The sequence below is a fragment of the Phalacrocorax carbo genome, chromosome 3, assembly GCF_963921805.1.
Source record: "Phalacrocorax carbo chromosome 3, bPhaCar2.1, whole genome shotgun sequence".
NCBI classification, from domain to species: Eukaryota; Metazoa; Chordata; class Aves; order Suliformes; family Phalacrocoracidae; genus Phalacrocorax; species Phalacrocorax carbo.
The window spans coordinates 28,510,514-28,534,394 of record NC_087515.1 but is presented as its reverse complement, the minus strand read 5'-3'; the positions used below and the strand labels follow the sequence as shown (position 1 = coordinate 28,534,394).

Genomic DNA, 23,881 nt, shown 5'->3' with positions numbered 1-23,881 from the left:
GCTGCTGACCTCTCAAATAGGGGTTCCTGGATCATTGGCAGGGTTCAGTGCACCTCAGTTGAAGAGAACCCAAGGAAGCTGCAACAGTGGGAGGAGTTTCCAGCACCTCTCTGATTATTTGGAATGCCTCTGTCAGCATCTATGCCACCTCAGTCTTGGAGAGCTTTAGGCATCCTAGGTCACTTTGTCATACATGGGGACAACAGAAATGCCAGAACTTGAAATTTTTCATGTCCAAATTTTGAAAGCCACAAAGTTCAGGTGCCTTTCCAACAGCCCCAAGAGTTGAAGAACCTGATACACTTCCCCCTCCTGTGGAACAGGAACAGGGGAGGGGAGAGAGCAGGGGACAAGATCACCTAAAATAAACCTAAAAATTGGAGAGCCTGTTTCAGTCAGCTTTCCCATAGGTGTGGGGGTTAGAATAGCAGCATTCAACTGTTCAGTCCACTTGAACACAAAAGAGAACAAGTAGTAAATTACATATGATGCTAAAATTGGCAACCTTAGCCAAAATAGATGGAGTCTCTTCAAGCTGAGTTTAGGATTCTGGAGTGCCTTGAACAAGTGGGGCCCCTACATATTTTGTTTTCTCCAGTTTTTGTGACCCAAGTCTCTCGCCCTCAAATTAAGGAGTCTTACGGACTTCCTTTCCCTAACAATGTGACACATACTGAGGCATGCCATGAAGAGATGCCAGTTTCAAAGGACAACACATAGTTGTGCTTTTCTTCCTGTTCTCTGTGTGGATAGAAGAGTGGCTTATGTGGGGTTCTTGGGCTTGTGGTGTCAGGGAGGGTGCCTGAACTTGGCTGCTTGCTTAGGTAAAGACTGAATGCCTAAGCTATCCCAGCATGATTTTTTCTTTTCGCCTTATCCCTGCTGACACTATGAATGGCAAAGTAGCCTGCAAGTTGCACTGCACCTGTTCTCATTTCCTCCCTGCTCACAAGATTAAGTCCTACAAACAACTAAACTCTTGGTCCACTCAGACCATCTTTAAGCTAGCACCGAACCTCAAGATACAAAAAGCTGTTTTCCATACAGAAGAAAATGTCAGAATTCAGTTTTCAACACTGTGCTCAAGTTATTTTTTCTCCTTTCATCACACAAGGTATTTAACATCTGATTTACTTAAGAGTCCTTCGATTAGATCCTCTCCTCACAGTAGGGTAACGCTAATGTGACTTCATTGTCTTAAAGCAGGCTCTATTTCCAGTAAGCAGGCACATCTTGACACCAAAAGATATGAATGAGGCAATTATTGCTAAAATGTTCACAGTCCCTCCACGTGCACGCATAGAAAAGGATCTAAGAAAGCTCTTTCCTTAGTGAGGTCATCTTATCATAACATTTACAGGTAAATTATAAAAGATTATCACTTGCCTCATTCTATCATCATCAGCCAGTCCCTAATGCTATCATGACACTGGATTAAAGCTGCATATATACGAACAAAGCATGCTTCTAATCCTTTCATCTATAGCCTGCCTACCTTCTTCTTCCTCAAGAGCATGACTAGGAAGAACATGCAAGACAGGTTCAGCCTGCTTTAATTTGAGTCTGTTTCATATTTTAACCCATTTTAAGTTTCATCATTCCACATATTCATAGTGACTGAAGTTTGAACCACATAGCGAGTAAAAGATAATCTAATTTCACTACCTCAATTATACATCTCACCTTTATCTTCTGCAGAATTCTTGGATATGCATGCTTTGGTATTCACATCAAAATCTGCATGCGAATTTGCAAAATACATTGAAATAAAATGTAGAAGGCTTAAACAACACAAAGCCTGCTTTAATAAGTCTTCTCATGTAATCATTAAAATACAAAGTCAAGTACAGAACCCACTGGTAGTAATCTTCATCTATGTCTCTATATTCTTATTTTAATCTGAAACTTGCTATATGCTTGAAAATTTCCTCAGCATAAGCCCCTTTCTAATTCTGCTGTAATTTACCTCTCTGCTCATTTACAGTTACCTCAATGAAAGCAGAAGCCACATGGCATGCACCAGCCTCTACCTGATGCATAAAGCAGCTTATGTATGGAACCACTTTCCTTGCTCACAGAAACCATAAAACTGCTAACACAGGAAAATATTAAGGAAAGTTGAGATAAAATCCGGCAGCAGCATTCAAAGATACAAGCCAGCACATAAGATGCAGTCGTGCTCTGGCTACACCACTACACCCACTGCACAAAACAGCACCAGCCCACCAATCAAGCATTTGGGAATTTCTTGGCAAGCACATTAGGTGCTATAGTGCCGCCTATAAAATAGACTGGGGGGGGTGTGGGGTGTGGGAAGCAGCACAGTGACACCGCATTGTCCTTGTAACAATGTGAACTTGAGCGTCTCCTGGGAAAAACTGCTGACACAGTATTGTCGTAATTCACTCCAAGACTAGCTTGACCCACTGCAAAATCTGCATGTTTGTGAGGAACGTAGCAAGTGACATTCTACAAAAACAAGTGCGTTGAAGCTGCTCTCAAATAGGCCAGTATAGATTGCACTGCTTGATTAGTTCATATCATTACATGTAGAAAAGGGAGCGAAGCCACCTCTACCCCAGCTGGGAAACACCAAGCTCAGGTGATTTGACAGCTAGCTCCTGCACAGCTCCCGGGAAGGCTCTGCCGAGCCGCCGGGCTGTGCCCGCCGTGAGCGCCAGCCCGAGCGAGGAGCGGGGGGCGCCCAGAGGCAGCGCAGCCCCCACACGGCCGCCAGCCTCCGCCGAGCGCCCCCGCCGCCCACCTCCCCTCCGGCCACGACCTCACCGCCGGGCTCCGGGCCGTGCCTGTACAGCGACGGACCCAGCGCCCCCACAGAGACCGACCAGTAGCAGCAACACCCCCCCCTCACCACCTCACCCACGGGCTCTGTGCCTCCTCCCGCCGGAAGTGACGAGAGCGGCCCCGCCCCGCTGCGGCGGGCGGGGCCAGGGGCGGGGCCTTCCGAGCCCGCCCTTGTCGAGCTGGCGCCGCCCCACCCTTTCCTTCGGTTCCGGCGCGGCGCCGGCTGTGGCGGTGGGGATGGCGGCGCTCAGTCTCGCCGTCAACGCGGGGAGTCCCCCGCTGGGTAAGCGTGGGTCGACTCTTCCTTCCTCCCTTCCCCCCTCACCACTCCCTCGGAGGGCCGCTCGCGCGGCGCTGCCCCCTCCCTCCCCACCTGCCGGGCCGGGCGCGGGGCGCGTGGCCGCCGCGTTGCATCATGCGGCGCCGCGCACCGGTTGTCCTGGCGCGCGGGGAGGGGCGAGGCGCGAGGGGAGGCCCCCGACTGTCCGTTCTTCTGTCCGGCTCTGCCGCCGGCCCCAGGACCCTGGCGCCCGCTGCGGCCTGGGCACGGGCGGGCCGGCGGGTGCCCGGGGCCAACTCCCCGCGCTGAGCGGGGCGGCGGGGCCGGGATCGGGCAGAGGGACCTTGGGGGGCCGCGGTCCCCCCTCCCCGGGACCGGCCCCCGCCGGGTGCACCCGGACCCGCAGGTGTTGAGGGAGGCGCCGGCCCAAGAGCCCGGCCGCCCCCCGCGCTCCACAGCGACCTCCCCGCCGCGGCTGCCTGGCCCCGCTCCGCAGGGAGCGGGCATGGCCGGCCCCGCCGCCCCGGGGCGGCTGCTCCCCTGCAGGCTGCCGTCGGCGGCTCTGCGGGCCGCGGTGACAGCCGCCGGCGCTTAGCGCCACTTACGCTAGAGAAACTGAGTCATAGGTAGACCCTTCGAGTGACTTAGCACGCTGAGGCTAAGTGTTAGAGGCAGCCCCAATTCAGGGCTTCTTTGTGAGCTCTGCCTGATTGCTGCTATCTTTTGCTGTCAGTTCTGATCTGCTAAAATTCGGCTCGTCTGGGAAGCTGGTTCAAAGCTGCACTGCAAAATCTTGATTTTTCAGTTGATTGTGTCCTTTGATGTTATTTTGCCTTTAAAAATGCGAGAACCTCCTTCATTACACTTTCTGCCATATGGAAACGGCCTTTTATACGTATTCCATGCTATTTTTTTGTCTTGTTACAACTACTCAAAATACATTTTCTTCCCATTCTTCGTCTTGGTTTATTGATTTCTTTTTCGTGCTGTTATTCCCAAATGTATTTACGAGTTGAAAACAACTCACATGACTACTAATTTAAGGTAAAATAATATGTAAGTTTTAAATAACACTTCTGATACTTATACTCATTTGCTAGAAAAGAGATGATGCAATATGAGGTATAATTAACATGGGTTTAGGGGCTTTGTGGGATTCTTTTCTTTTGATAGCTGTTGAGTAAGACTAGAGATTTAATTCAGGAGATTGCATGATTATGTCAAATATATTGTATATATACATATGAAAGTCTTCAGTAAACATTTGTATCAAGACAAGCACACTCATTCTACTCATACTGTTCATCATGGCTGCGTGCTGGGAAAAGTGTAGTAGTTTTTAATGTAATTAGTATTAATTACATAGCTTGATGTGCATACTACTTGTCATTTTCAAAGCACTTCTGTGCATGTTATTAAAATACTTACGTGTCTTAGAAACATCTTGCATAAGGGATGTCATCCTGACTTTCACAGATGGATAACTGAAGGATGGGAAGAACTACCTTGACTTGCTGTTGATAAAAGCTTAATGCCACAAAGAAGGGTTTGCAGCTGAGCAGAGGTGAGAGCTAGGGACTTCCTAGCTCCAGTGCTTTGTATTTAGGGCAGTGTATAAATAGCTTACAACATAATCTGCTTTGGGTAGTCTGTGCGTTGTTCTTGGGAAGATAAAGTGCATGGCACACTATGAAAACTGTAACAGGTTAGATGCCATTCAAGACCTACGGTATAGTCCTTGGCTAGTTTCATTCAAGTAATATTTGCCTATGCAAAAGCTTGCTGTCTTTGTACGTGGTTCTGAGCAAAGCAAAAGAACACAAGCTCCTCTACTTATGCTCAGCAGGCTGAATCTGGACCAGAGCCGATCCAGAAATACAGCCAAGTTAGCGCTGTGCTTTGTTTGATCTACTGTGTCATGCTATAGAGTATCGAGATCAGAGGAGGTTTGCATCAAGCCACTTTGAATGTGGGCTGAGCTGTCTTCCAGTTGATGATGTAGCCTAAAAACTTCCATAATTCTTTTATTTCTACAGGCCATCCTTTACTGTCACTGGTGAACCACTTACTTTGAAAACCCTGTATAAGCTTCCTGCACATTCACATGGATAGAGTTTCTTGGTTTTGAATGGCTAATCTTTTCATAAACATTAAATCAGGTTAAAGATAGTCTTATCCTTGTTCAGAAAGTGCTGGTATGTTTGGTAATTGATCTCCTTTGATGCATATGTCGGGGCTGGAGTAAGTTACTATACTGTTCAATAACTAAAAGCAATTAGATTATGTTTCTACATATACTGGGGTACAGGAGTGATTTTTACGGTACCCTTAGGAAGCAAAATGTATTGCTGCTGACACTCGCTGAGCTCACTGCAGGTCACTATATGCTGGACGTTATCAATCTGAAGCTGTAAGGACTACCAAGAATAAGAAGCGTCTTGGATATGAGACTAAGCATTGATGTCTTCCCTGGGCAGTCTTACTTGAAGGAGCCAGTTCAGTTACCTGGTCCTATTTGATAAGAAATGTAACTGGTTTATTACTACTAGGAAAGATATCTTTCCTGGAAGAAAGTTCGGTATCTTTCTCTTGTTTTTTTGAAGGAGCTCTGCTGACAGTGGAGCACGTGAAGAATGATATTGAAATTTCAGTGGAAGAAGGCAAAGAAACCATCCTCCGTGTGTCCGAGTAAGTGACTTTGCATCTCTCCTTCTGGCTTTGGGTCAGCAGTTTTAAAAATCACATGGTTGTAACATTGACAGTAACCTTTTCAGGTAGGAGGAAGAGAAGAGTTCAGTTTTATTCATCACTGCATTACTGATGTCTCTTTGTAGCACAAATGAAACATTTACAATATATTCCAAACTTGATCTTTATGGAAGGAGCTCTGGTATTCTTATTTGCATGCACTAATGTCTAATTGTGTATGCTGTGCTAGTCACTTTATTTTTAGGTACTTGCCTTTTTGAGGTGCCATGGATTACCAAAAGTAAGGCCATTCTGTATTAGGGAAGATTAGTATACAAGATTCCTTGGACTTGTACATATGTGGCGGAATGAATTTGAAAGGTTTATATGGCATTATTTTGGGCTCACTGCTGCATTTAAGTGAAGGCATGACGTTATCTCAGAAAAGTGCTAATTAACTATGCCATGCTATCCAGTGTATCTATCTGCATCCTGTAGAAAGAATCTTGGAAATTTTTGCAGACATCTATTGTCTATCCGTCTAAAAATACTCTGCCATTGGAATAAAGATTTTCAAGTTTGGGACATGAAGGTGGCGGTTGTTATGATCTGAGTAGGATCATATACATATCGGAAATGCAGAACTAATGCTGTTACTCTTGGGAAGCTGCATTGTCATCTTAGATTCCGTATCAGCTAAGATACCAGGGTATATCAAGAGGAGATTTCCTGATATCTTAAGTACCACTGACATATCAGAGGAAATCTCTAATGTCTGATATCTACAGGAGGGAATGTATTTTGGCCCATAAACATTGCAGTCCTAACTTAGAGTATATAAACAATATCATGACTTTGGAATTAGTGATTATAAGTGTGTTTTTTTAATACTGATTGTTTTTTGAAAGAACAAGATAAAAAATATTGTTCATGGACATGCTGACAAACTTGCATTTCTGTGAGTTATTTCAGTAGAAGGTGCTGTTAAAGCTGCCAGTGCATCATAAATTGGTATTCCTTCATGTCTGTAGAATGGTTATAAAAACAGCACAGTATTTTTATGTTTTGCTGCGGGGATCCTGACTTGATCCTCATAAATTAACACCGACTGAGCTTTTCCACTGTTGTCTAATGTTAGGGAAGGCACTTGTCACTATGAACGTATTTCTGCAAAAAATCAACGCACAGTATGATTCACAGCCTTCAGTCATAATGATTGCTTTACTGGTGGCAAATATTGCTTTCTATTTAAAGTGTTAGGCTTGAACTCAGGTATGAGTTCTTTCCTTACTGTAATCTCTGATTTTACATGTTGTCTTTTGCTGTGCCTTGTGATGGCATTGCATCTGTGATTTTGAATTGAAGCAAGAGGAGTGCGGCAGGTTGTATTGGGACTAATTGGTACAGCATTAATAATTTTCAGTGTGTGTTGTGCACATGTGGGTTACAGCATGCATAACAAAGGTAACTGGATATTTTTTAGTCGTATGAGAGAGTTTTCCCCTTAAGTAGTCTTACTCAGATTTAGTTTCATTTTCCTTTCTCAGGTTAGGTATACATGCACATACGCACTCCTATGACACATGGGGATCTTCTTGGAGTAATACAAATTTATATACTCGGATTTGAAAGAATATTTTATTTTATTAAATAATTTTGTGTTACCATGCCTTCTTCCCACTGCATTGCCAAAACATTAATTTTAGCTGTAATGGAAATTGTCAGAAATGTAAAGCCAAAAATGTAAAGCTAAAGCTCTTCTGCACTTTGGCCACGTGTAGATAATATCTAGAATCATGGTTCTATCAGAAGGAATTTTTTGTGTGTTAGTGTCATCTCATCCCTGGCATTGGGTTATGCTTAAGAAGTTATTCCAAACCTCAATATTGCATTAATTTTCTTTTGCTCAGTTGTACAATCATTTTAAAAATTGATTCTCTTTTTTAAAGTCTGTTAAAAGTATATCTGTGACTCGAGAAGCATCAGCTGAACTCATATCTCGCTAATGCTTTTGGTAAATGGATTGCATGGCATCAGTTCTGCTGAAGCTATCTTATTTTGGCATGACTTGAAATTCACTTGGGATATTTCAGACTTTGATTTTTTTTTTTTTTCCAGGAAACCATTAGTTCTAATGACTTCACTTGAACAAGAGAGAACATTTTATTTGCTATTTTTCTAGATTGTATTTTGAAGTGCAGCTAAAATCTGGTGACAAACTTTTCAGCTAACGAGCTGAAAATGAGCTGTCAGCTTGTTAGCTGAAAAGTTTGTCACTAATTTGAGATTATGAATTTGATTTTAAATGTTATTTTTGAAGCCTTAGCTTCAAAACTTCATGTGCTAACACAAACCACTTTGCTAAATGCTGATAGCATAAGGGAGTGTTTTAGTGTACCTGCATCTTATTGGACAACAAAGTGCAGTACAGCTTTTTCTGGTTTGTGTTGTGAGCATGTGCATGCTTCAGAGTAGTATTACTCTTAGGCAGATATATCTAACCTCTGCACAGAACCATTCTGCAGTGCTTTTTACAAGTTGATTTAAATAATGTTTTATTACAATTGGAGGTTCTCTGTGTGTGTGTGTGTGTGTTTTCCTTCTCCCATCTTGTCTTCTGCTTCTTGAGTATTTGCCCTGGTTTTATTATGTGGCATTACATGTCACTTTCAAGAGACACTCTTTGTCTGTAACATTACATTGTCCCTGGTTATTCTTCCTTGCTTACCCCTGGAGTTAGTAAGCGCTGGCTGCAAAGATCAGCTTTCATGTTTTGTAATTTCCTCAAAGAAAGGAAGCCAATTAGCACTATATTTGAGTGGAAGTAAATCTTTCTCCCCCAAGAAAATAAACAACTTTTAAGCACCAGTAAGGTTTTACTCAGAGTAACATTGTCATGTTTCATATTTTTATTCAATTTTGCTGGAGTAGTCAAGGGTATTTGTTTTAGTATGAACTAGTGAAAGCAATAAAAACACATTTCCCAGACTTTCTGTAGATGCAAATGTATTAGAAATGTTTGGGTTTTTTTCGGTTTGAAAAAGCTTCATTAAAATCCTATAGCAGTGTGAAATTCTAATAGGGCATATTTTGTGTATGTTAAGCCCCCACTGTGGCTTTTGGTTTTTAGTTTTATTTTATGGATCTTCTGTATACTGGATCCTAGAAGCTTGAAAAGCTAGAAGCAAAAAAACCCTACAAATGAACTATGTTCCTTAGGTTAACTGCACTAAAACCTAATGAGACTGGCTGATCCATTTGCACTAACCCTTACCATTCTGTGACTCATAATTGTTAATATATCAAGAAGTCTTCTATATCTTTTTCAGAACTTTCATTGATTTTGCAAGACTCTTTGAGGGCTATCAACAATTCTTTTAATTTTATAAAGGACACAGTAGATATAACAGGAAGTACAGAACAATGGCAGAACAGAAATGAAACCTTTTTTTGACAAATTGAAGTGTAGCATTTAGTCCATTAAACTGAGTGGAACAGAACACTAACAGGAACTATTTTTGTTGATGTCAATGCTTGTTCAGAGGCAATTGGAGCTCTAATTTTGTAATCCACACCTATGTGGGACTGCAGAGATGAGTATTGTCTGGAGATTTGATGTCTGATGCATCTTTCTTCCAAAGCTCTTCAGTAAATATTAATGAAAATGTTCGCATTTGTCTTAAATGAATTTGAAGCTGGATTTCTGACAGTATGCAGCTTTTTCTTACACTGTATGCAAGGTAGAAGAGGGAGATTAAAGCACCGAAAGAAGCTTGCTCTTTGGAGAGCCTTTTGCCTCCATATCTTTTGAGAATTTTCAACAGCAGATGGGAAAAACAAATTCAAATTAGTCTTTTATCTGGAGAAGACTGGGTAAAAAACAGAAATATGGGCAGCCAAGTTTGTTCAATGGGGGATAGTCTCTGTGAAGTGTGAATTGAAAGTGAGTAACTGATGAACATTTTTTTTCCTCTGATGGTAGCCCTTAAAACCACGGTGGACACATCTTGATTTCTCTGTAGATTCTCTAGGAATCCTCTTTGAAGTCATCCTTCTTGTATGAAAAGAAAAGAAAACAGATGATGATTTAGCTCCTTATATTCTGGAAAATATGTCGCTCAGGTTATACTTATGCATTCTGTCAGATGTGGAGAGAGAGTTTTATTCTTTGAAAGAATAATCAGGGTTTTATTTCTGTCTATCTAAACAAAATTGTTTCATGTTTAGAAGCTTATTGTTCTATCTGTGATAGAAAAGCAAGGACTGATATATTATTTTGCTAGATTTTTTGTTGTTGTTGTTATTCTGGTGACCTGGTGCCTGTTGGTCATCCAGAAATTATTTTGCATTTGCTTTACACATGTTTCAACTATGTGTGTACAATTAAAATTGAACTGGAGGTAGTAATTTAGTGTACCTTTATTTTGCATCTTTCTCTCTTTAGGCATGTTTCATTTACTGATGTGAACTCAATAGCTCGTTATCTGGCTAGAGCTGCCGGTTCTGCTGGGTTGTATGGTTCAAATCTGTTGGAACACACTGAGGTGAGAAGGAATCATGCCTCTCTCTTTTTTGTTCTTTTCCTTTTCCTTTCTCTCCTCTCTTTTGGCCTGCAATAAAAGTTTAGTTTGTTTTGGTTTTTTGTGTTGTTTGGTTTTTTTGGGGGGGGGTTTGGTTTTTGTTTGTTTGTTTGGGTTTTTTTTTAGGAACTTGTGTCTATTGTTCTGCATTTTATTGTTAGACTGAGGTTCTGGCTATGTGGGATGCTGAGAGGGTGTTGTCGTCTTAAGGTTGCTCGTTCTTATAAAGAAGAGTCATCAATCTGAGCAGTGAAAGGGTTGTTCTTTCCCACCCCTGCAACAGCAACTTCTATCCTGGCAGTTTGCTAGGATAATTCGTGTTGGAAGGTGATATCTGCAGTTTCCCCTCTTCACTTTCCTCAGGTCTGTTGCCATCAGTTGCTACCTTGTTACACTTCAGTGTAGCACCAAGGAACACTGTATGATGTTGAAATAGTGAGGTTTTGCTGTATAAGGTGGATAAAACCCTGATCCCAATCTCATTCAGTGAAATGTGGTGAGAAATTGCCACATGGACGGACTGTTCCCTCGTGCAAAGTTCTGTATTCTGTAATGCTTCTCTAGTGGTGCTGTGAGGGCACCAGAATTTTTGTGCCAAAGAGGCAACTTTTTTGGTCTTCCTTGCTGACACAGATCACAAAAAGTTACTAGGAACCGTGGATATGATATGATGTGACATGAGAGGGAATTCTTCCTGAGTCTAGGTCAGAATATTCATATGCTGAATTTTAAGTTGGTGGCTGAAACTAACAGTTAAATTGAAATTTATTTCCTCTGAAATTTGAGGAGGGAACTGAAGGACTTGATTCAACTCTTTTCTACAACTACTTGAAGCTAGTAGCAATGACTCTTCAGCCCTTACAGCTGGTCTCAAGGGAAGTGTTGTCTTAGTATATTGCTTGTAAGGCGTTTAAAAAGTTGTAGGTTATCTTGTGGCTATTTAAACTAAACCCTTGTTTTTAAGTTAACCCCTGAGACCTCTGCAAACACACTTTCAAGATTTTATTTCTGATAAAATACTTTCCACTTCTGCATCTTTCAAAAATGAAGTTGTACTTCAAGAAGTACAGTGACAGCTGCATTTGTGGTGCATATATTTTGGAGCATAACTGCAAATGACTGAACTGAATTCTATAGTAGTGTAATTACATCTGTGCCTGCCACGTTGGCTAGAATATTGGACGGATTCCTGATGCAGTTTATGGAATGTGTAATGGGGACAGAGGAGTAGAAGAGTAACTTAGTCTTTTACAGGATTGAGGGATTCAATTTATAGACAGGGCTACTTTATTAACCAAGGGTCTGATTCTTAATTTATTTTTTTTTTTTAATTATGTACCAAGGTATATTTCCTTTTATAGGAGGAGACTGTTTTGCAGAAGGGGGAGGGAAAAGAGGTGGGGGAATGATTTTATTTCTTCAAATCTAAAAGAAGAGGCAAAGAACATAGGGATGGAGGGGAAAATGGTACACTTGTTCAGTAGCTGTACCAGGAAGATCAAATAGGTCACAAATGTGGTATCTAAATAGTTGAAGGACAATGACAATTATTATATACTGTGTATGATAAATAAATACCTAAAGACTACTGTTTATTTTTACCAATGGGAATAGATTCAGTAAAGTCAGTATTTTCAGCAGATTGAATACATTCTGAAGGAAGAAATTAAATTTAATCATTTAGTATAGTTTTGGGTGTTTCAGTATGTTTTATTTTAAATGTTCTTTGAACATATATTGTGATTTATTGTCCAATATATTTAATGCTAATGTTCTGGTTTGTATTTTCTATTCAGCTATTAAGTAGATTGTATATTAATTTAGATTTTTAACAAGCTTCTCTTTCATTCTTTTAGTAACTTTGACTTTCTGTTGTCCCTTAAATCTAGATTGACCACTGGCTGGAGTTTAGTGCTACAAAGTTATCTACTGCCAGCCAGTTTCTTTCAGCAGTCCAAGAGCTCAACCACTGTCTGTCTCTGAGAACGTACTTGGTCGGAAACTCTCTGAGTCTCGCAGACTTGTGTGTCTGGGCTGTACTAAAAGGTATCAGTGTATGTTCTCACTTTTATTGGCTTGTAATCAGTGTATACCAGGAGTCCTCAAATTTCTTTTTTTTGTGGATGCTAGTAGCAACTCTCAGCTGTATGCCAGACTGTATACTGTTGCATACAGCAACTGTATGTGGTTGTGCATACTGCTTTGGCCTGTGCGTAGCTAGCAATGGGAACAGCACAGCTTAGGAAACCCTATCATTTTTTAAAATTGTTGTTACATTTGGAAATTTATAGGATGTAGTTATAGATGGTGGGTTGTTTTTTTTTTACTTCTTCAGTGTTAACTGTAAGAGTGTCTTTTGTTACCTGTTTCCTAAATATGAAAATTTGCTGTGGCCCAAAATTCTGGATTTAAATATTTAAATTATTTTGTAATACAGAGTAAAATTTTATACACAGACTTTTCAATGACGTCATCTTAGTAGAGGGAATTTCTTTGGTGCTTAGTCTCAAAGGGGTATATGTTACCCTATGAAATGCCCTTCAGAGGTCAAAAGAAGCTTTAATGAACTGTTTTTATGGGTTTATTTTTCATATTCTCTTAGATGTATGTCTAAAATAGATAGGTGTCAATCTACCATTCAGCATGACCAAAGTAATTTTGCAAGTAAAATACGTATTCAAGATTAAAAGATAACATCTTTCAGTATTTTTTTGAAGTTGCTTCTCTTGCAAGAAATCTGAAAGGAGGGCCAGACCTTTTGTGGTTTTTTTGGTTGTTTTTTTTTTTTTCTTCTCCTTTCACCATGAGAATCTTTGTAGTGAAGTTGTGTTCCTTGAAAAGTAGATTGTGGGAGTACAGGCCCAGAAATAGAGTATTATTGATACGTGCTTCACTTCTTATAAAGCTTAGAAAGCATCAAATGTAGACACACTAGAGGGGTATCCTATATTTCCGTCTTGGAAAAAAAATTGTTATTAATTTTGAGGTGGGTGATACAAAGAAAAATGGATGTTCCCTGGTCACCCCCCTCCCCTGTCTTTTGCTCTGATGAATCCAAGAAAGAATTCGGTATGTTTGGGATCTTGAAGGAGTTTATTTAATTTGCTTTAGAATGACTTGTGTCCCCATGGCTAAATGTCTTTTCAGAAGAGAACATAAGTAGATTTTTTTTGAAATCATAATATTTTTTTAGTCTTAAAAACTGCTGTTGGTAATCATTCAATTTTATAATGTAATAGCTTGAAAAATTATTTGTTTTCTAACAGATAATAACATATGGCAAGAACAATTACAGCAAAACAAGGCTCCTGTCCATGCAAAGCGATGGTATGGCTTTCTTGAGGTACAGCGTGCTTTTCAGTCAGTAGGAGCCAAGTGGGCTTCTGGTACACCAAAGGTTAAAGTGGTAAGATTTACCATGGAATCATGTAAAAATGACATCTCTTAATCAGCATTGCTCTTTAGATGTATAATTTGCGTTTTTTTAAAGAGGATTTTGAAATCCTGATAGACCTGCAAAGGTTGCAGTCTTTGGTTTATCGACTTTGTTAACTGCATTCAGGTTAAGAACATTAAGATATAAGAACTTGGCTAGCAACTCTTTTCTTCTATGGAATTAAACAAACAACTTGGTGGGACTTTTCAGTCTTGGATTACATTTGAAGACAGAATAACTTAAAATTCCAGAATTAATCTTCTTTTGATGTAATATAAGTAATGTGAAAGTTGTGAAGAGGTGAATCTGGGGTCCAGTATGGCACCTTTTTGTTGTCTGGTTTGAAAACAGACCTTGGAGCAGAAGCTATTATCTAGAGTTTTATATCTGATTATACAGCTAATGCAATCTGTAATTATGTCTGTTATTTTTTAAGGCAACAGAAAAGAAAGCGGATGTTGGGAAGTTTGTTGAACTTCCTGGTGCAGAGATGGGGAAGGTCATTGTGAGGTTTCCTCCTGAAGCAAGTGGGTAAGAAACACAAATACTTTGAGATTGTTCTATTTGTGGTTTTTCTTTTTAATTTATAAAAAGTGTGCTTTGGTGAGGGTGTTAATCAGCTTATCAGACAAGACTTTTAAGCCAAAAGAGTATTTAAAGCTTTGTCCCTATTTACATTAGAGCTGTATGTTTATTTCTCCTCTATACCTCATTGCAGTGTTGCCTGAACTTGGAACAGGGAGGTAAGTTGCCAGCAGGTGACATGGTGCTGCTGAGCAGTGGGATGAAGAGAAGCAGGACAGCATTTGCATAGATAATGGAGGCATGTGAACTGACAGGAGCTATGATGTGTAGATCTGTAAATACAGTATCAGTTGGGTGAAAGCACTCATGGTGGTTCTCAAGGAGGCTTAGATTTCAGAAGGGAAAGATGGATGGGATAGCTTCCCTTCAGGAAGCTTTGACACCAAGATGTGTAATAGAGGTCTTTGGCCTGAGGGTCCGGACTATATGTAGTTCCAAATCACAAACTCTTTAAAGACCACACAGTGGAGATGTGATGAGCCAACTCCATAAGTAGAATTTTCTGCCAGCTTTAATTTTCTGTTTTGTTTTAGAATTGCCTAATGAGCTGTAAAACTTCCATGATTGCATTTCTTCATTAAACTGGCTATTGAGCATCATGTGACTTCTGTAGTAGTATTTCTTACTCTATTAGTCCAGTATAAACTGTTGCTCAGATAACATGTTATACACATACATGCACGAAATACATAACATATATTGTTCTCACATTACTTTAGTTGCTTTTAGTGTCTTAATGCTGGTGTTTTACTTAAAACATTGTTCTTTAGGGATACATATTTTAAGGGGTTTTTAAAGTGTTTTTCATTTTGTGGATTTGGGTTTTTTAAGTTTAGTTTAAATCAACAGTAGCTTTTTAGCTTATGCTAAAAATACACAGCAACCACCATTTCAGAAAATTCTACTCTTCTGAATGCGGTGGGTTGAGATTATGTGGTAGCTACTACTGAGTACCATCAACATTTGGTTAAAGTTAGTCTGTAAAACTGGAGATAATTGCTGTCCTATCTTTATATCCATAGTGACACTCTAATTTACGGATTTAGGTATTTTTAACAGTTAACTACTAAATTTATGGTGGAAAAAAACCGTAATCTACTTTCATAAATGTACAGTATTTCAGCAAATATCCTGGGCTGGGTTTTCTGTTGGACTTAGGTATTGCTTTCGATTCATTTGTCTTCCCTCAGAGGAAAAAAAAAAAAAGTCTGGCTGAAGTAGTACTGGTGTCCGTATTTATTTTTTTATTTCCTTTTAGATATCTGCATATTGGTCATGCCAAAGCTGCCTTGCTAAATCAGCACTACCAAGTTAACTTTAAAGGAAAACTTATTATGAGATTTGATGACACAAATCCAGAAAAAGAGAAAGAAGACTTTGAAAAGGTATGATAAGAGAGCAGGGAGGGAAATCCATTCATGTATAGCTAATCCGAAGGTAAAAGACATTCAGATCTGCTCTTGCACACTTCTTTTGCACTAGATTTTTATGGTATCACTATTACACTGAAGCGTTACACTTGGAAGAAATTTCCATCATCTTTACCTTTAAAAAGCTTAAAGCCCTTTTCTTGGTAGCTTATTTCTTCCCCTTCTCCAGTTTTTATTTTATGGTATGTAGATATGCAACTCTTGCAATACACTATTGTTTTCATTGTATAAATACTACTTAGTCCGTAACAAGAAATTTGTTTCAGCTTTCATCTCCTTTTCTTGTCTTACCTTTTTCTTTAAGTTGTCTAAGTCTGATCTCATGTAATTATAGGCTGTGAATTGATGATAAGTGTCTGCTTCTTTTGTTTTGTGCATGCCTCATTATTCTTATGGCTTATCCTTCCTGGACAACAGAGCATTGAAGATACCACATCTGGCATGAAGAGGATAGAGGTTTAAGAAAACTAGCTTTCCTGAATATTACAGTATACAATTTCGCATTTGCAGGTTATTCTTGAAGATGTTGCAATGCTACACATCAAACCGGATCAATTTACATATACCTCAGATCACTTTGAAACAATAATGAAATATGCTGAGAAGCTTATTCAAGAAGGGAAGGCATATGTGGATGATACTCCTGCAGAACAAATGAAAGCAGAGCGTGAGCAAAGAATGGAATCTAAACACAGAAATAACTGTAAGATATTTTAAGCTTACATCTTTCTTATCGTTTTAATTTGGCATCAAAACTTGATTTTTCTTAACAAAGATGCATGAGTTGAATAATTGCATATCTCTAATGTCCGTATAGGAACTTGGAAGTGTTTAGTGCTTTGTTCTGGAAGGCTGGAATAAGTGTACATTTAGACAGGTGCAGTTAACTGTGTATATATTAATTCATCACCATTTATTACCATTTTTCAACAATTCAAAATGTAAAATGTGTGGAAATGAATTCCGATGTCTAAAGATGGGGGGTGATGTTGCTTTTTGTTACTGCAGTAATAAAACATGGTTCTGTATCAACTTCATGGTACCTTAGAAAATGATTTGTTTTTATTGTTTTTAGGTGTTAATAAAAATCTACAAATGTGGGAAGAAATGAAAAAGGGAACAGAATACGGACAAACTTGTTGTCTACGAGCAAAAATAGATATGAATAGTAACAATGGATGCATGAGGGACCCAACTCTTTATCGTTGTAAAAACCAGCCTCACCCACGTACTGGAAATACTTACAAGTATGTCCACTTCCTCCTTGTGTGGCCTGTGATTTCTGTGCTTTTCAGGGCATTTTCCATTCCTTAGTAAAATTCTTTTAATACGTGGAACCTGCTAGCGTTTTTCAGTCAGAATATGTAATGAGTCTCTTGACTTTCTGAAACTTCTGCAGATGACTTTTAAAACCTGTGAGTTGGCCATCGTGGTCAGCAGTGGATATTATTTCAGTTTTGGTCCATAAATAGATTGTATGTCTGTGAAGAGCTGTGAGTCCAAACATGAATTAAGACTTAATGGCTGTATCTTGAACAACAAAGCTATTTGCTTTGGCTCTTGGAGTGTAAACAGAACCATGGCAATTTTACATTGCTACATTTTTATATTGCTGCAAAACATCCTTGATCTACTTACCTGAGCAGCTGCTTCCATTTTCACAGCTACTGCTGTCTTTGTGCAGAATGAAGAATTAATACATTTTGCATTGAAGTAAGCCTACCCAATTGTTCAAGGTTCAGTGCTTATTTGAAACCTCTGTTTCCAGCGATACAACCCTGGTTTTGGAAACATTGATTTAATGTCGGTATAATAGTAAAGCTATGTCTGAGGGTAGGGGTTTGTTTTAAAACATGAAAGCTTTGCACGCTATTCAGTCAACTAATGATCCTTTTTTATATTAAGGAAAAAAACCATAAGTCAGGATTTTATATGTTTGAAAAGAACAGTAGCAGTGTAGGATTTTTTTTTTTTGTCTCAAATATTATGGCTATGATAATTTAATTTCTTGAAGGCTTTCTTTGTTTTAAAAATGTATTGTCCTCTTGACGTTTTTACGGAAAATTTCTTGTGTACGTGCTATTTTAGTCTTGATCTGAAAGTTTTCAAGATCATAGATTATAAATATTTATAATACATAAATATAAATTATGCTTAGTTTAAGTGTTTACATGTGAGGAAAATATTTTGTTCTTCTGCCCTGCTAATTGATGGTCTTTATTCTCAGGGTTTACCCCACATATGACTTTGCCTGCCCCATTGTTGACAGCATTGAAGGGGTCACACATGCATTGAGAACAACTGAATACCATGACAGAGATGAACAATTCTATTGGATCATCGAGGCACTGGGCATAAGGAAACCTTATATATGGGAGTATAGCCGGCTAAACCTCAACAACACTGTGCTCTCTAAAAGAAAGCTTACGTGGTTTGTCAACGAGGGGCTTGTGGATGGATGGTATGTTACGTGGCTGTAGTTCAGCATTGTTTCTTAAGACACTCGTGACTGATGCGTTCATCCTCTGTTTTGGACGGTGCTTAGACATTAAAGCAGCATGAATGAATATTTAAACAATATTTAAGAACGTAGACAGTGACTTCTGCATGTACAGTGTGGCTGTTTACTACTCTACAGTAACTGTGTACATGCATATTCATATCCTGTAATAAACATGAGGTAGCTTATTTTTGGACTCTGGCTCTTGCTACGGGTGCTTCTTACACATTTTCCACTCTGCGTCATTGGATACATTCCTGAGCAATGCCAGAAGGGGGCCTGAATTAAAGAACTTCTGGTGCTATCCATCTAGTCAAATCCATCCTACTTCCCTGCCGCCTGCCGTCCCCACTTCTTTCTGTTCTTTTTTTCATGTTAACTGGATTTCTGCAGGTGGTGCCTGGTGGCCTGGTAGCCTAAGTATTTTCCTAGACAGGGTGAGCCATGGGATTACACTTCTGAAAGTAGGTTGGAGTTTAGAGAGGCGGCTTCTTTGTTCATTCCCACAACAGGCTAGCTGTGGGAGACACCATCTGAAGTCCTCTCCTCATAGTACTGGAGTCCGAAGAAATCCATGGATAGTGCTAAGTCAGGCAATTGCTTGTAGTGTTTTTTCCTGGGCTGGTTTTAGGTGATTCCGTCCTCAGCCTATGGGAGCATCATTTTACACAAGTTCCTATGCTGCCTAGGTTGCTTAGGTATGCTGAGTCTACTTGTTTTTTTGTTGGTTTTATTTTTCAATTGTGTTGGGAGCCTAGATTCCAGGTTTATGCATGGAGCTACTCTGCTAGAGCCAAAATTCTCTCTTGTTATTTTTTTCCTTTTTTTTTTTCCTTTTTTTTTTCCTTCCTTTCCCTAGAGGTGTAGCTGGTCTTATGACCAGCTGATGTCCTCTCCCTACCTAAGCCTCCCTGTTAAGTCCTCAGCAAGGTTTGATTCGTGTTTCCACCAACACATTTTACATTTCAGACTAGGCATTTTTATGTCTTGCATAAGAGAATAAAACCATAGAATTCTGTCACTTATGTGATTGAGAGATAACATTGTCATAGTCATTCATCTCTTTCTGGTTTTTCTTGAGCAAGAAAGAACCAAGCCCTGTTGTTTCATGTTCCATTATTCAGGTGCCATTGAAAAGGAAGTAATGTGATAGGTGCATAACTTTGCCTTGCCAGGTTTTGGGGGACTTAAGATTGAAGAGATATAGAAGAGCTGCTTCACCAAGAGATTACTTCCCTCCCTTGGGGTGAAGTAGAAGAAAATCTGCACCATATTTTTTGTATGGATAAGAGCTCAGTCTTTTTGGTTAGGTCTTCTCATCTAGCTTTTAATTCACAGAAGTGAAATACACTGAGGTTGGGCCTTTCATGCGTTGGCAGTATTAGTAAAATTTTTGATCAGTCTAACTAATAGGCAGAACTTAGTGGTGATACTGATGACACATCTTTTTCTACCAGGGATGACCCAAGATTTCCCACTGTGCGTGGCGTCCTAAGAAGAGGCATGACAGTTGAAGGGCTAAAACAGTTTATTGCTGCTCAGGTGGGTATTTTCTTCTCTTCTGATTCTTTGAATCTCACTTGCTTAAGGACAATTTTTTTTGTGAAGTTTCAGTTAAAGTACTTGTGACTATGAGATTTCTTCTTGTGAAGGTTTGCTGCTTTCGTGTGTACTGCTTAAACAATTTTGACACCTGTGAGCAGGTCCTGACAAAATGGGGTAGCAGGTTTCTTATTTTAAAAAGTGTGTGTTTTGCAAGCTCAAGATGCCTGTCTAAATTGTTTTGATGAATGCAAACAGTGTAGAGGGTTTGTAGTCTTTAACGGACTTTGTTTTAAATGGGTCTAATAGCTAGAATATTTATATTAATGTGGGTTTTTTTCCAGGGTTCCTCTCGATCCGTCGTGAATATGGAGTGGGATAAAATTTGGTCCTTTAATAAAAAGGTATGTGCTTACGTGAATTTGATGCTACTCCTGATAACTTCTTTCTGGGATATGTAGAGAATCCAGCATTCATTGGAGTGCTTATCACAACAAGTAGCAGTTGCAATATCTTGCATCATTTGGCACACTTTCAGGAAAATGGAATGTCCCCCCCCCACTTCTAACCTGGTCTAGCACTAATCCTACTTATCTCCTATACCAATACTTATTTGCCTTACTTAGTAGTATGGGGAAAGATAATGATATTTGCTGTAAAATCTGATATGAAAATTGCATTTCATTTTTCTGCTTTCAAGCTGCGAGCTATCTGTAAGAAGGTATTACTTAATGCTTTTTACCTTAGCATATAGCTTACAGTGCTGTAAGCATACATAGCATAAGCTATCATTTTGCAGCTTCATAGCACAGTCACATTTGCTTATATAACAGGAGCTCTACAAACCCACTGAAAATGCATTATTCCTAGTTTTAAAAGGCTGCCTGTTTCTGGTTTGGCTTATTTGTTAAAATAAACACAAATCTTATTCAATTTGATTCATGTTGGCCGCTTTTCCTTTCTGTGGCAAAAGGACTAATGTGCTGGGTATCCTGCCTATGTAGATAAAGCCAGCACTGCTGATGTTTCTGACTGAATGTCAAATAAGGAATATTGCATCTTGACACGGTTAGTCGCTTTCTGGCAGCAGATGCTTGGACACTATAATAAGGCGAATTGTTATAATGCTGATGGCATATTTTGTGTGATTGTGGAAACACCTGTTATTTTGCATTGGGATTCCTGCTTGGTTTTGCTTAGAGAGTACCCAGACCTGTTCATTTAAGTAGTTTTTGCTTGTCTGGCATGTGTCTTTTATTTCTTCATATATTTTGCATTTGGTCTGCTACATAAACAAAGGTTTATGAATTGGTTCTTTCTGTTGCTGCATAAATATATTTATGACTAAGAATTGGATTTTGGGGAAGAATCCACAATGGACTGTCAGGGCTCATTTTTCGAATTGGCTTTTAAACTGAGTTTCTTAAACCTCTGACTCAACTCCTTGGACAGCACCATATTTATTAGCCAATTTTATTTACATGTATCTGTGCGGATAGTTTGCAATCTGCAATATGAGCAAAAGCAATTGGTAGTTCTGAGCTCAAAGGCTCAAAGGTGTATCTAATATTTAGGAGTCTGACATCAGTGATTATGAACTTAGAAATATGTAATTTCTTAAAAGTATGTCATCATATCACCTTGCTTGCTAATGTCAGGTAATTAGATAACAAATATTTTTTCCTAAAATTGCTGTGTAGTTTTTCGCTTGAGCAGGAATAAACTGAGGAGAAGAAAAGTCACTTTATATTAGTAAAAGCAGGTGTTTTCCTTTGTGTTAGTTTCCAGTTAAACTGGTAGATCTCTGATATTCTGTTTGGACTTAGACAACTGTTTTACTTGAATTATGTGTTTAAGTGCCTCTGAACAGTTTATCAAACCAGTATTTCAGGTATGAAAAATGCTGTGAAAAACTAAATCAATTTGAAAATGGCAGTAAAAATATAGGAAGACATTTTAGTGGTATCTTTTTCTTGCCAACTCATGTTGTAGAAATCCTGACAAAGTCAATGTTATGGTGTTGCCTTATTATAGTATCTAATGCGTTTGTATTAAAATTGCAGGCTTAATTGGTGCTTCCTGTATAGCCAGGTTTGTCCCTGATTCTGCTGGAGTGCTGACCTAGAAAATGAGTATGGGGTTAGGTCTTGTGCTGCTGGAAAAAGAACGAACTGCACTGATAAATTGTTGCTTTAAATTCAGCTACCTAGAGAGAAACTGGTCCCGATGTAATAGCCTGTGTGCATAGTAAAACTGTGTCAAAGTACATTTTGCTGTCTTCCTTATGAGGCATTAGCTCATAATTTTGGTTACTTCTGGTGACAGTAGTACTCAATCCATGGTTTTTACTCAAAATACTTCAGTAAAGATGGGAAATTGTGAAGTGTTACCCCTTTTTTCTTACTTTCCTCTTCTATAGCTTTGGGTTAAAGTAACATTAAAGAAAACCTAAACGAATGCAGTAACATAAAGAATACCAGTTAATATTCCTTTTCGGTAGTTGTTGTTTTATACATCTTATTTCTGTGTCAATGTCATATGGTTATGATCCCCATCATTTGTTTTCTGTAGGTTATAGACCCAGTAGCACCTCGGTACACTGCTCTGCTGAAAGATGCAGTGGTCCCAGTAAATATTCCTGAAGCTCAAGAAGAGATGAAAGAAGTGGCTAAACATCCAAAGGTTCTCGCTTTACTCTTTTAATATTCTTGTATTGCAAATCAGTAAGACTGGAAGTACCTTGGCTTGGAGCAGTCAGCAGGGAGAGTCCTGGTTTTAACTTGCTCAGACAGCATGAGATAAAACCCAGGTGTAATTTTTTCACAGAATTGTCAAAAAGTGGGCAACTATTGAAAGTGTTTGTTCTGTTAAGATGATGCGGGAAACTGCTTTTCTAAATATATAGAGTGCATATAGACCATGTATTGAAAGGTGTGTCTGGGAGTTTTCAGAAGAGGCAAGATGTTACAAGTATGGAGTGATGCTCAGACAGTTTTTATCACTGTTTGATACTAAATTTCATAGAAAAGTGTAAATATAAAATTTTATTCAGGGTTTATGGTATAATACAGTAGATACTGCTTATCCATAGGAGTACGGAATGCAGGAGATTTTAAAAAATAGCTTATAAAATCAGACTTATGTAAAGAAGTGATATATTAACCTGTTAAGTCCACCAATCTCTGGATTTTTTTAATATGACTTTTAAATTTGCATAGCAAATAGTTATTATCAAAAGTTAAGAACTTGCTAATTTCATACTCTTAGTATCCAGTAAACTGAATAATATTCCTTAACAAGGGGGATGTGTTACTGATACAATTCTTTTTTGGCACTACAATTAGGGAAGATGCTTTCCTTTGAGTGTGGCATCTCAGATTGTACTTTAACTTCACTGAAAGCATCCATTAGATATCACACTTATACTGAGAAGCAAGTGAATACTGTTGAGTCTTTGCTTCATTTATTTTTATTTTGTTGCTCTGAGTGTTTCTGCAGCCATTTCTGGTAACTGAGAGGTGGCCATCTAGTTTGCCCTTTTCCCCGTGGCAGATAAACAAGGAAACATATTCAGCAGTTGCAAGTGAAAATTGTATCTCTTTAAGAGTCAAAAATCTGAAGTTTGGGCAGCTGAAAGCCAGTATATTAAAACATTGATATTAAAAATGCTGTCTCAAGCATACAATGAAGAACTGACCAAAAGAAAGAAATTTCAAACTCCTGATCTTCTAGGTGTCTGCATTTTTTCAGTTTATCTCCATTGTTGAGATGCTTTAAAGCTATTTTTAGTGTTATAAGTGATGTATTTCCAATTTCTGTCTTCAAAAATTCATGCAGCTGAGAGAAGCTCCATATTTGTTTCCATATTAACTATATAAAAAGGCAAAAATGAGAGTTATTAAATTACTTTTGAAGGGCATTTGCATACCAAATTGGAAGCTTGAGAAAAAACTTAGTTTTTACCTGTTAAGATCTTAAAGATGTATGGACCTTAAGGAAACAGGGTATGCTATCAGTGGTGTTGGAGCTAGTATT

General features: G+C 39.0%; 1 protein-coding gene across 4 annotated transcripts in view; it reads left to right on the top strand.

Moving 5' to 3' along the window:
- Positions 1–2,976: 2,976 nt before the first annotated feature.
- Positions 2,977–23,881, top strand: part of EPRS1 (glutamyl-prolyl-tRNA synthetase 1) — a 46,108-nt gene continuing 25,203 nt past the window's right edge. For 3 of the 4 annotated variants that reach the window (XM_064446278.1, XM_064446277.1, XM_064446276.1), the window contains exons 1-13: positions 2,977–3,088; positions 5,689–5,773; positions 10,218–10,317; positions 12,243–12,399; positions 13,620–13,759; positions 14,226–14,320; positions 15,633–15,759; positions 16,315–16,507; positions 16,880–17,051; positions 18,032–18,265; positions 19,762–19,846; positions 20,191–20,250; positions 22,418–22,528. In XM_064446278.1, the coding sequence (XP_064302348.1) occupies positions 3,043–3,088; positions 5,689–5,773; positions 10,218–10,317; positions 12,243–12,399; positions 13,620–13,759; positions 14,226–14,320; positions 15,633–15,759; positions 16,315–16,507; positions 16,880–17,051; positions 18,032–18,265; positions 19,762–19,846; positions 20,191–20,250; positions 22,418–22,528 (1,605 nt within the window). In that variant the 5' untranslated portion in view covers positions 2,977–3,042. Of the gene's footprint in view, positions 3,089–4,611; positions 4,650–5,688; positions 5,774–10,217; positions 10,318–12,242; positions 12,400–13,619; positions 13,760–14,225; positions 14,321–15,632; positions 15,760–16,314; positions 16,508–16,879; positions 17,052–18,031; positions 18,266–19,761; positions 19,847–20,190; positions 20,251–22,417; positions 22,529–23,881 lie in introns of those variants that run through there. The other variant, XM_064446279.1, reaches the window with a different exon arrangement.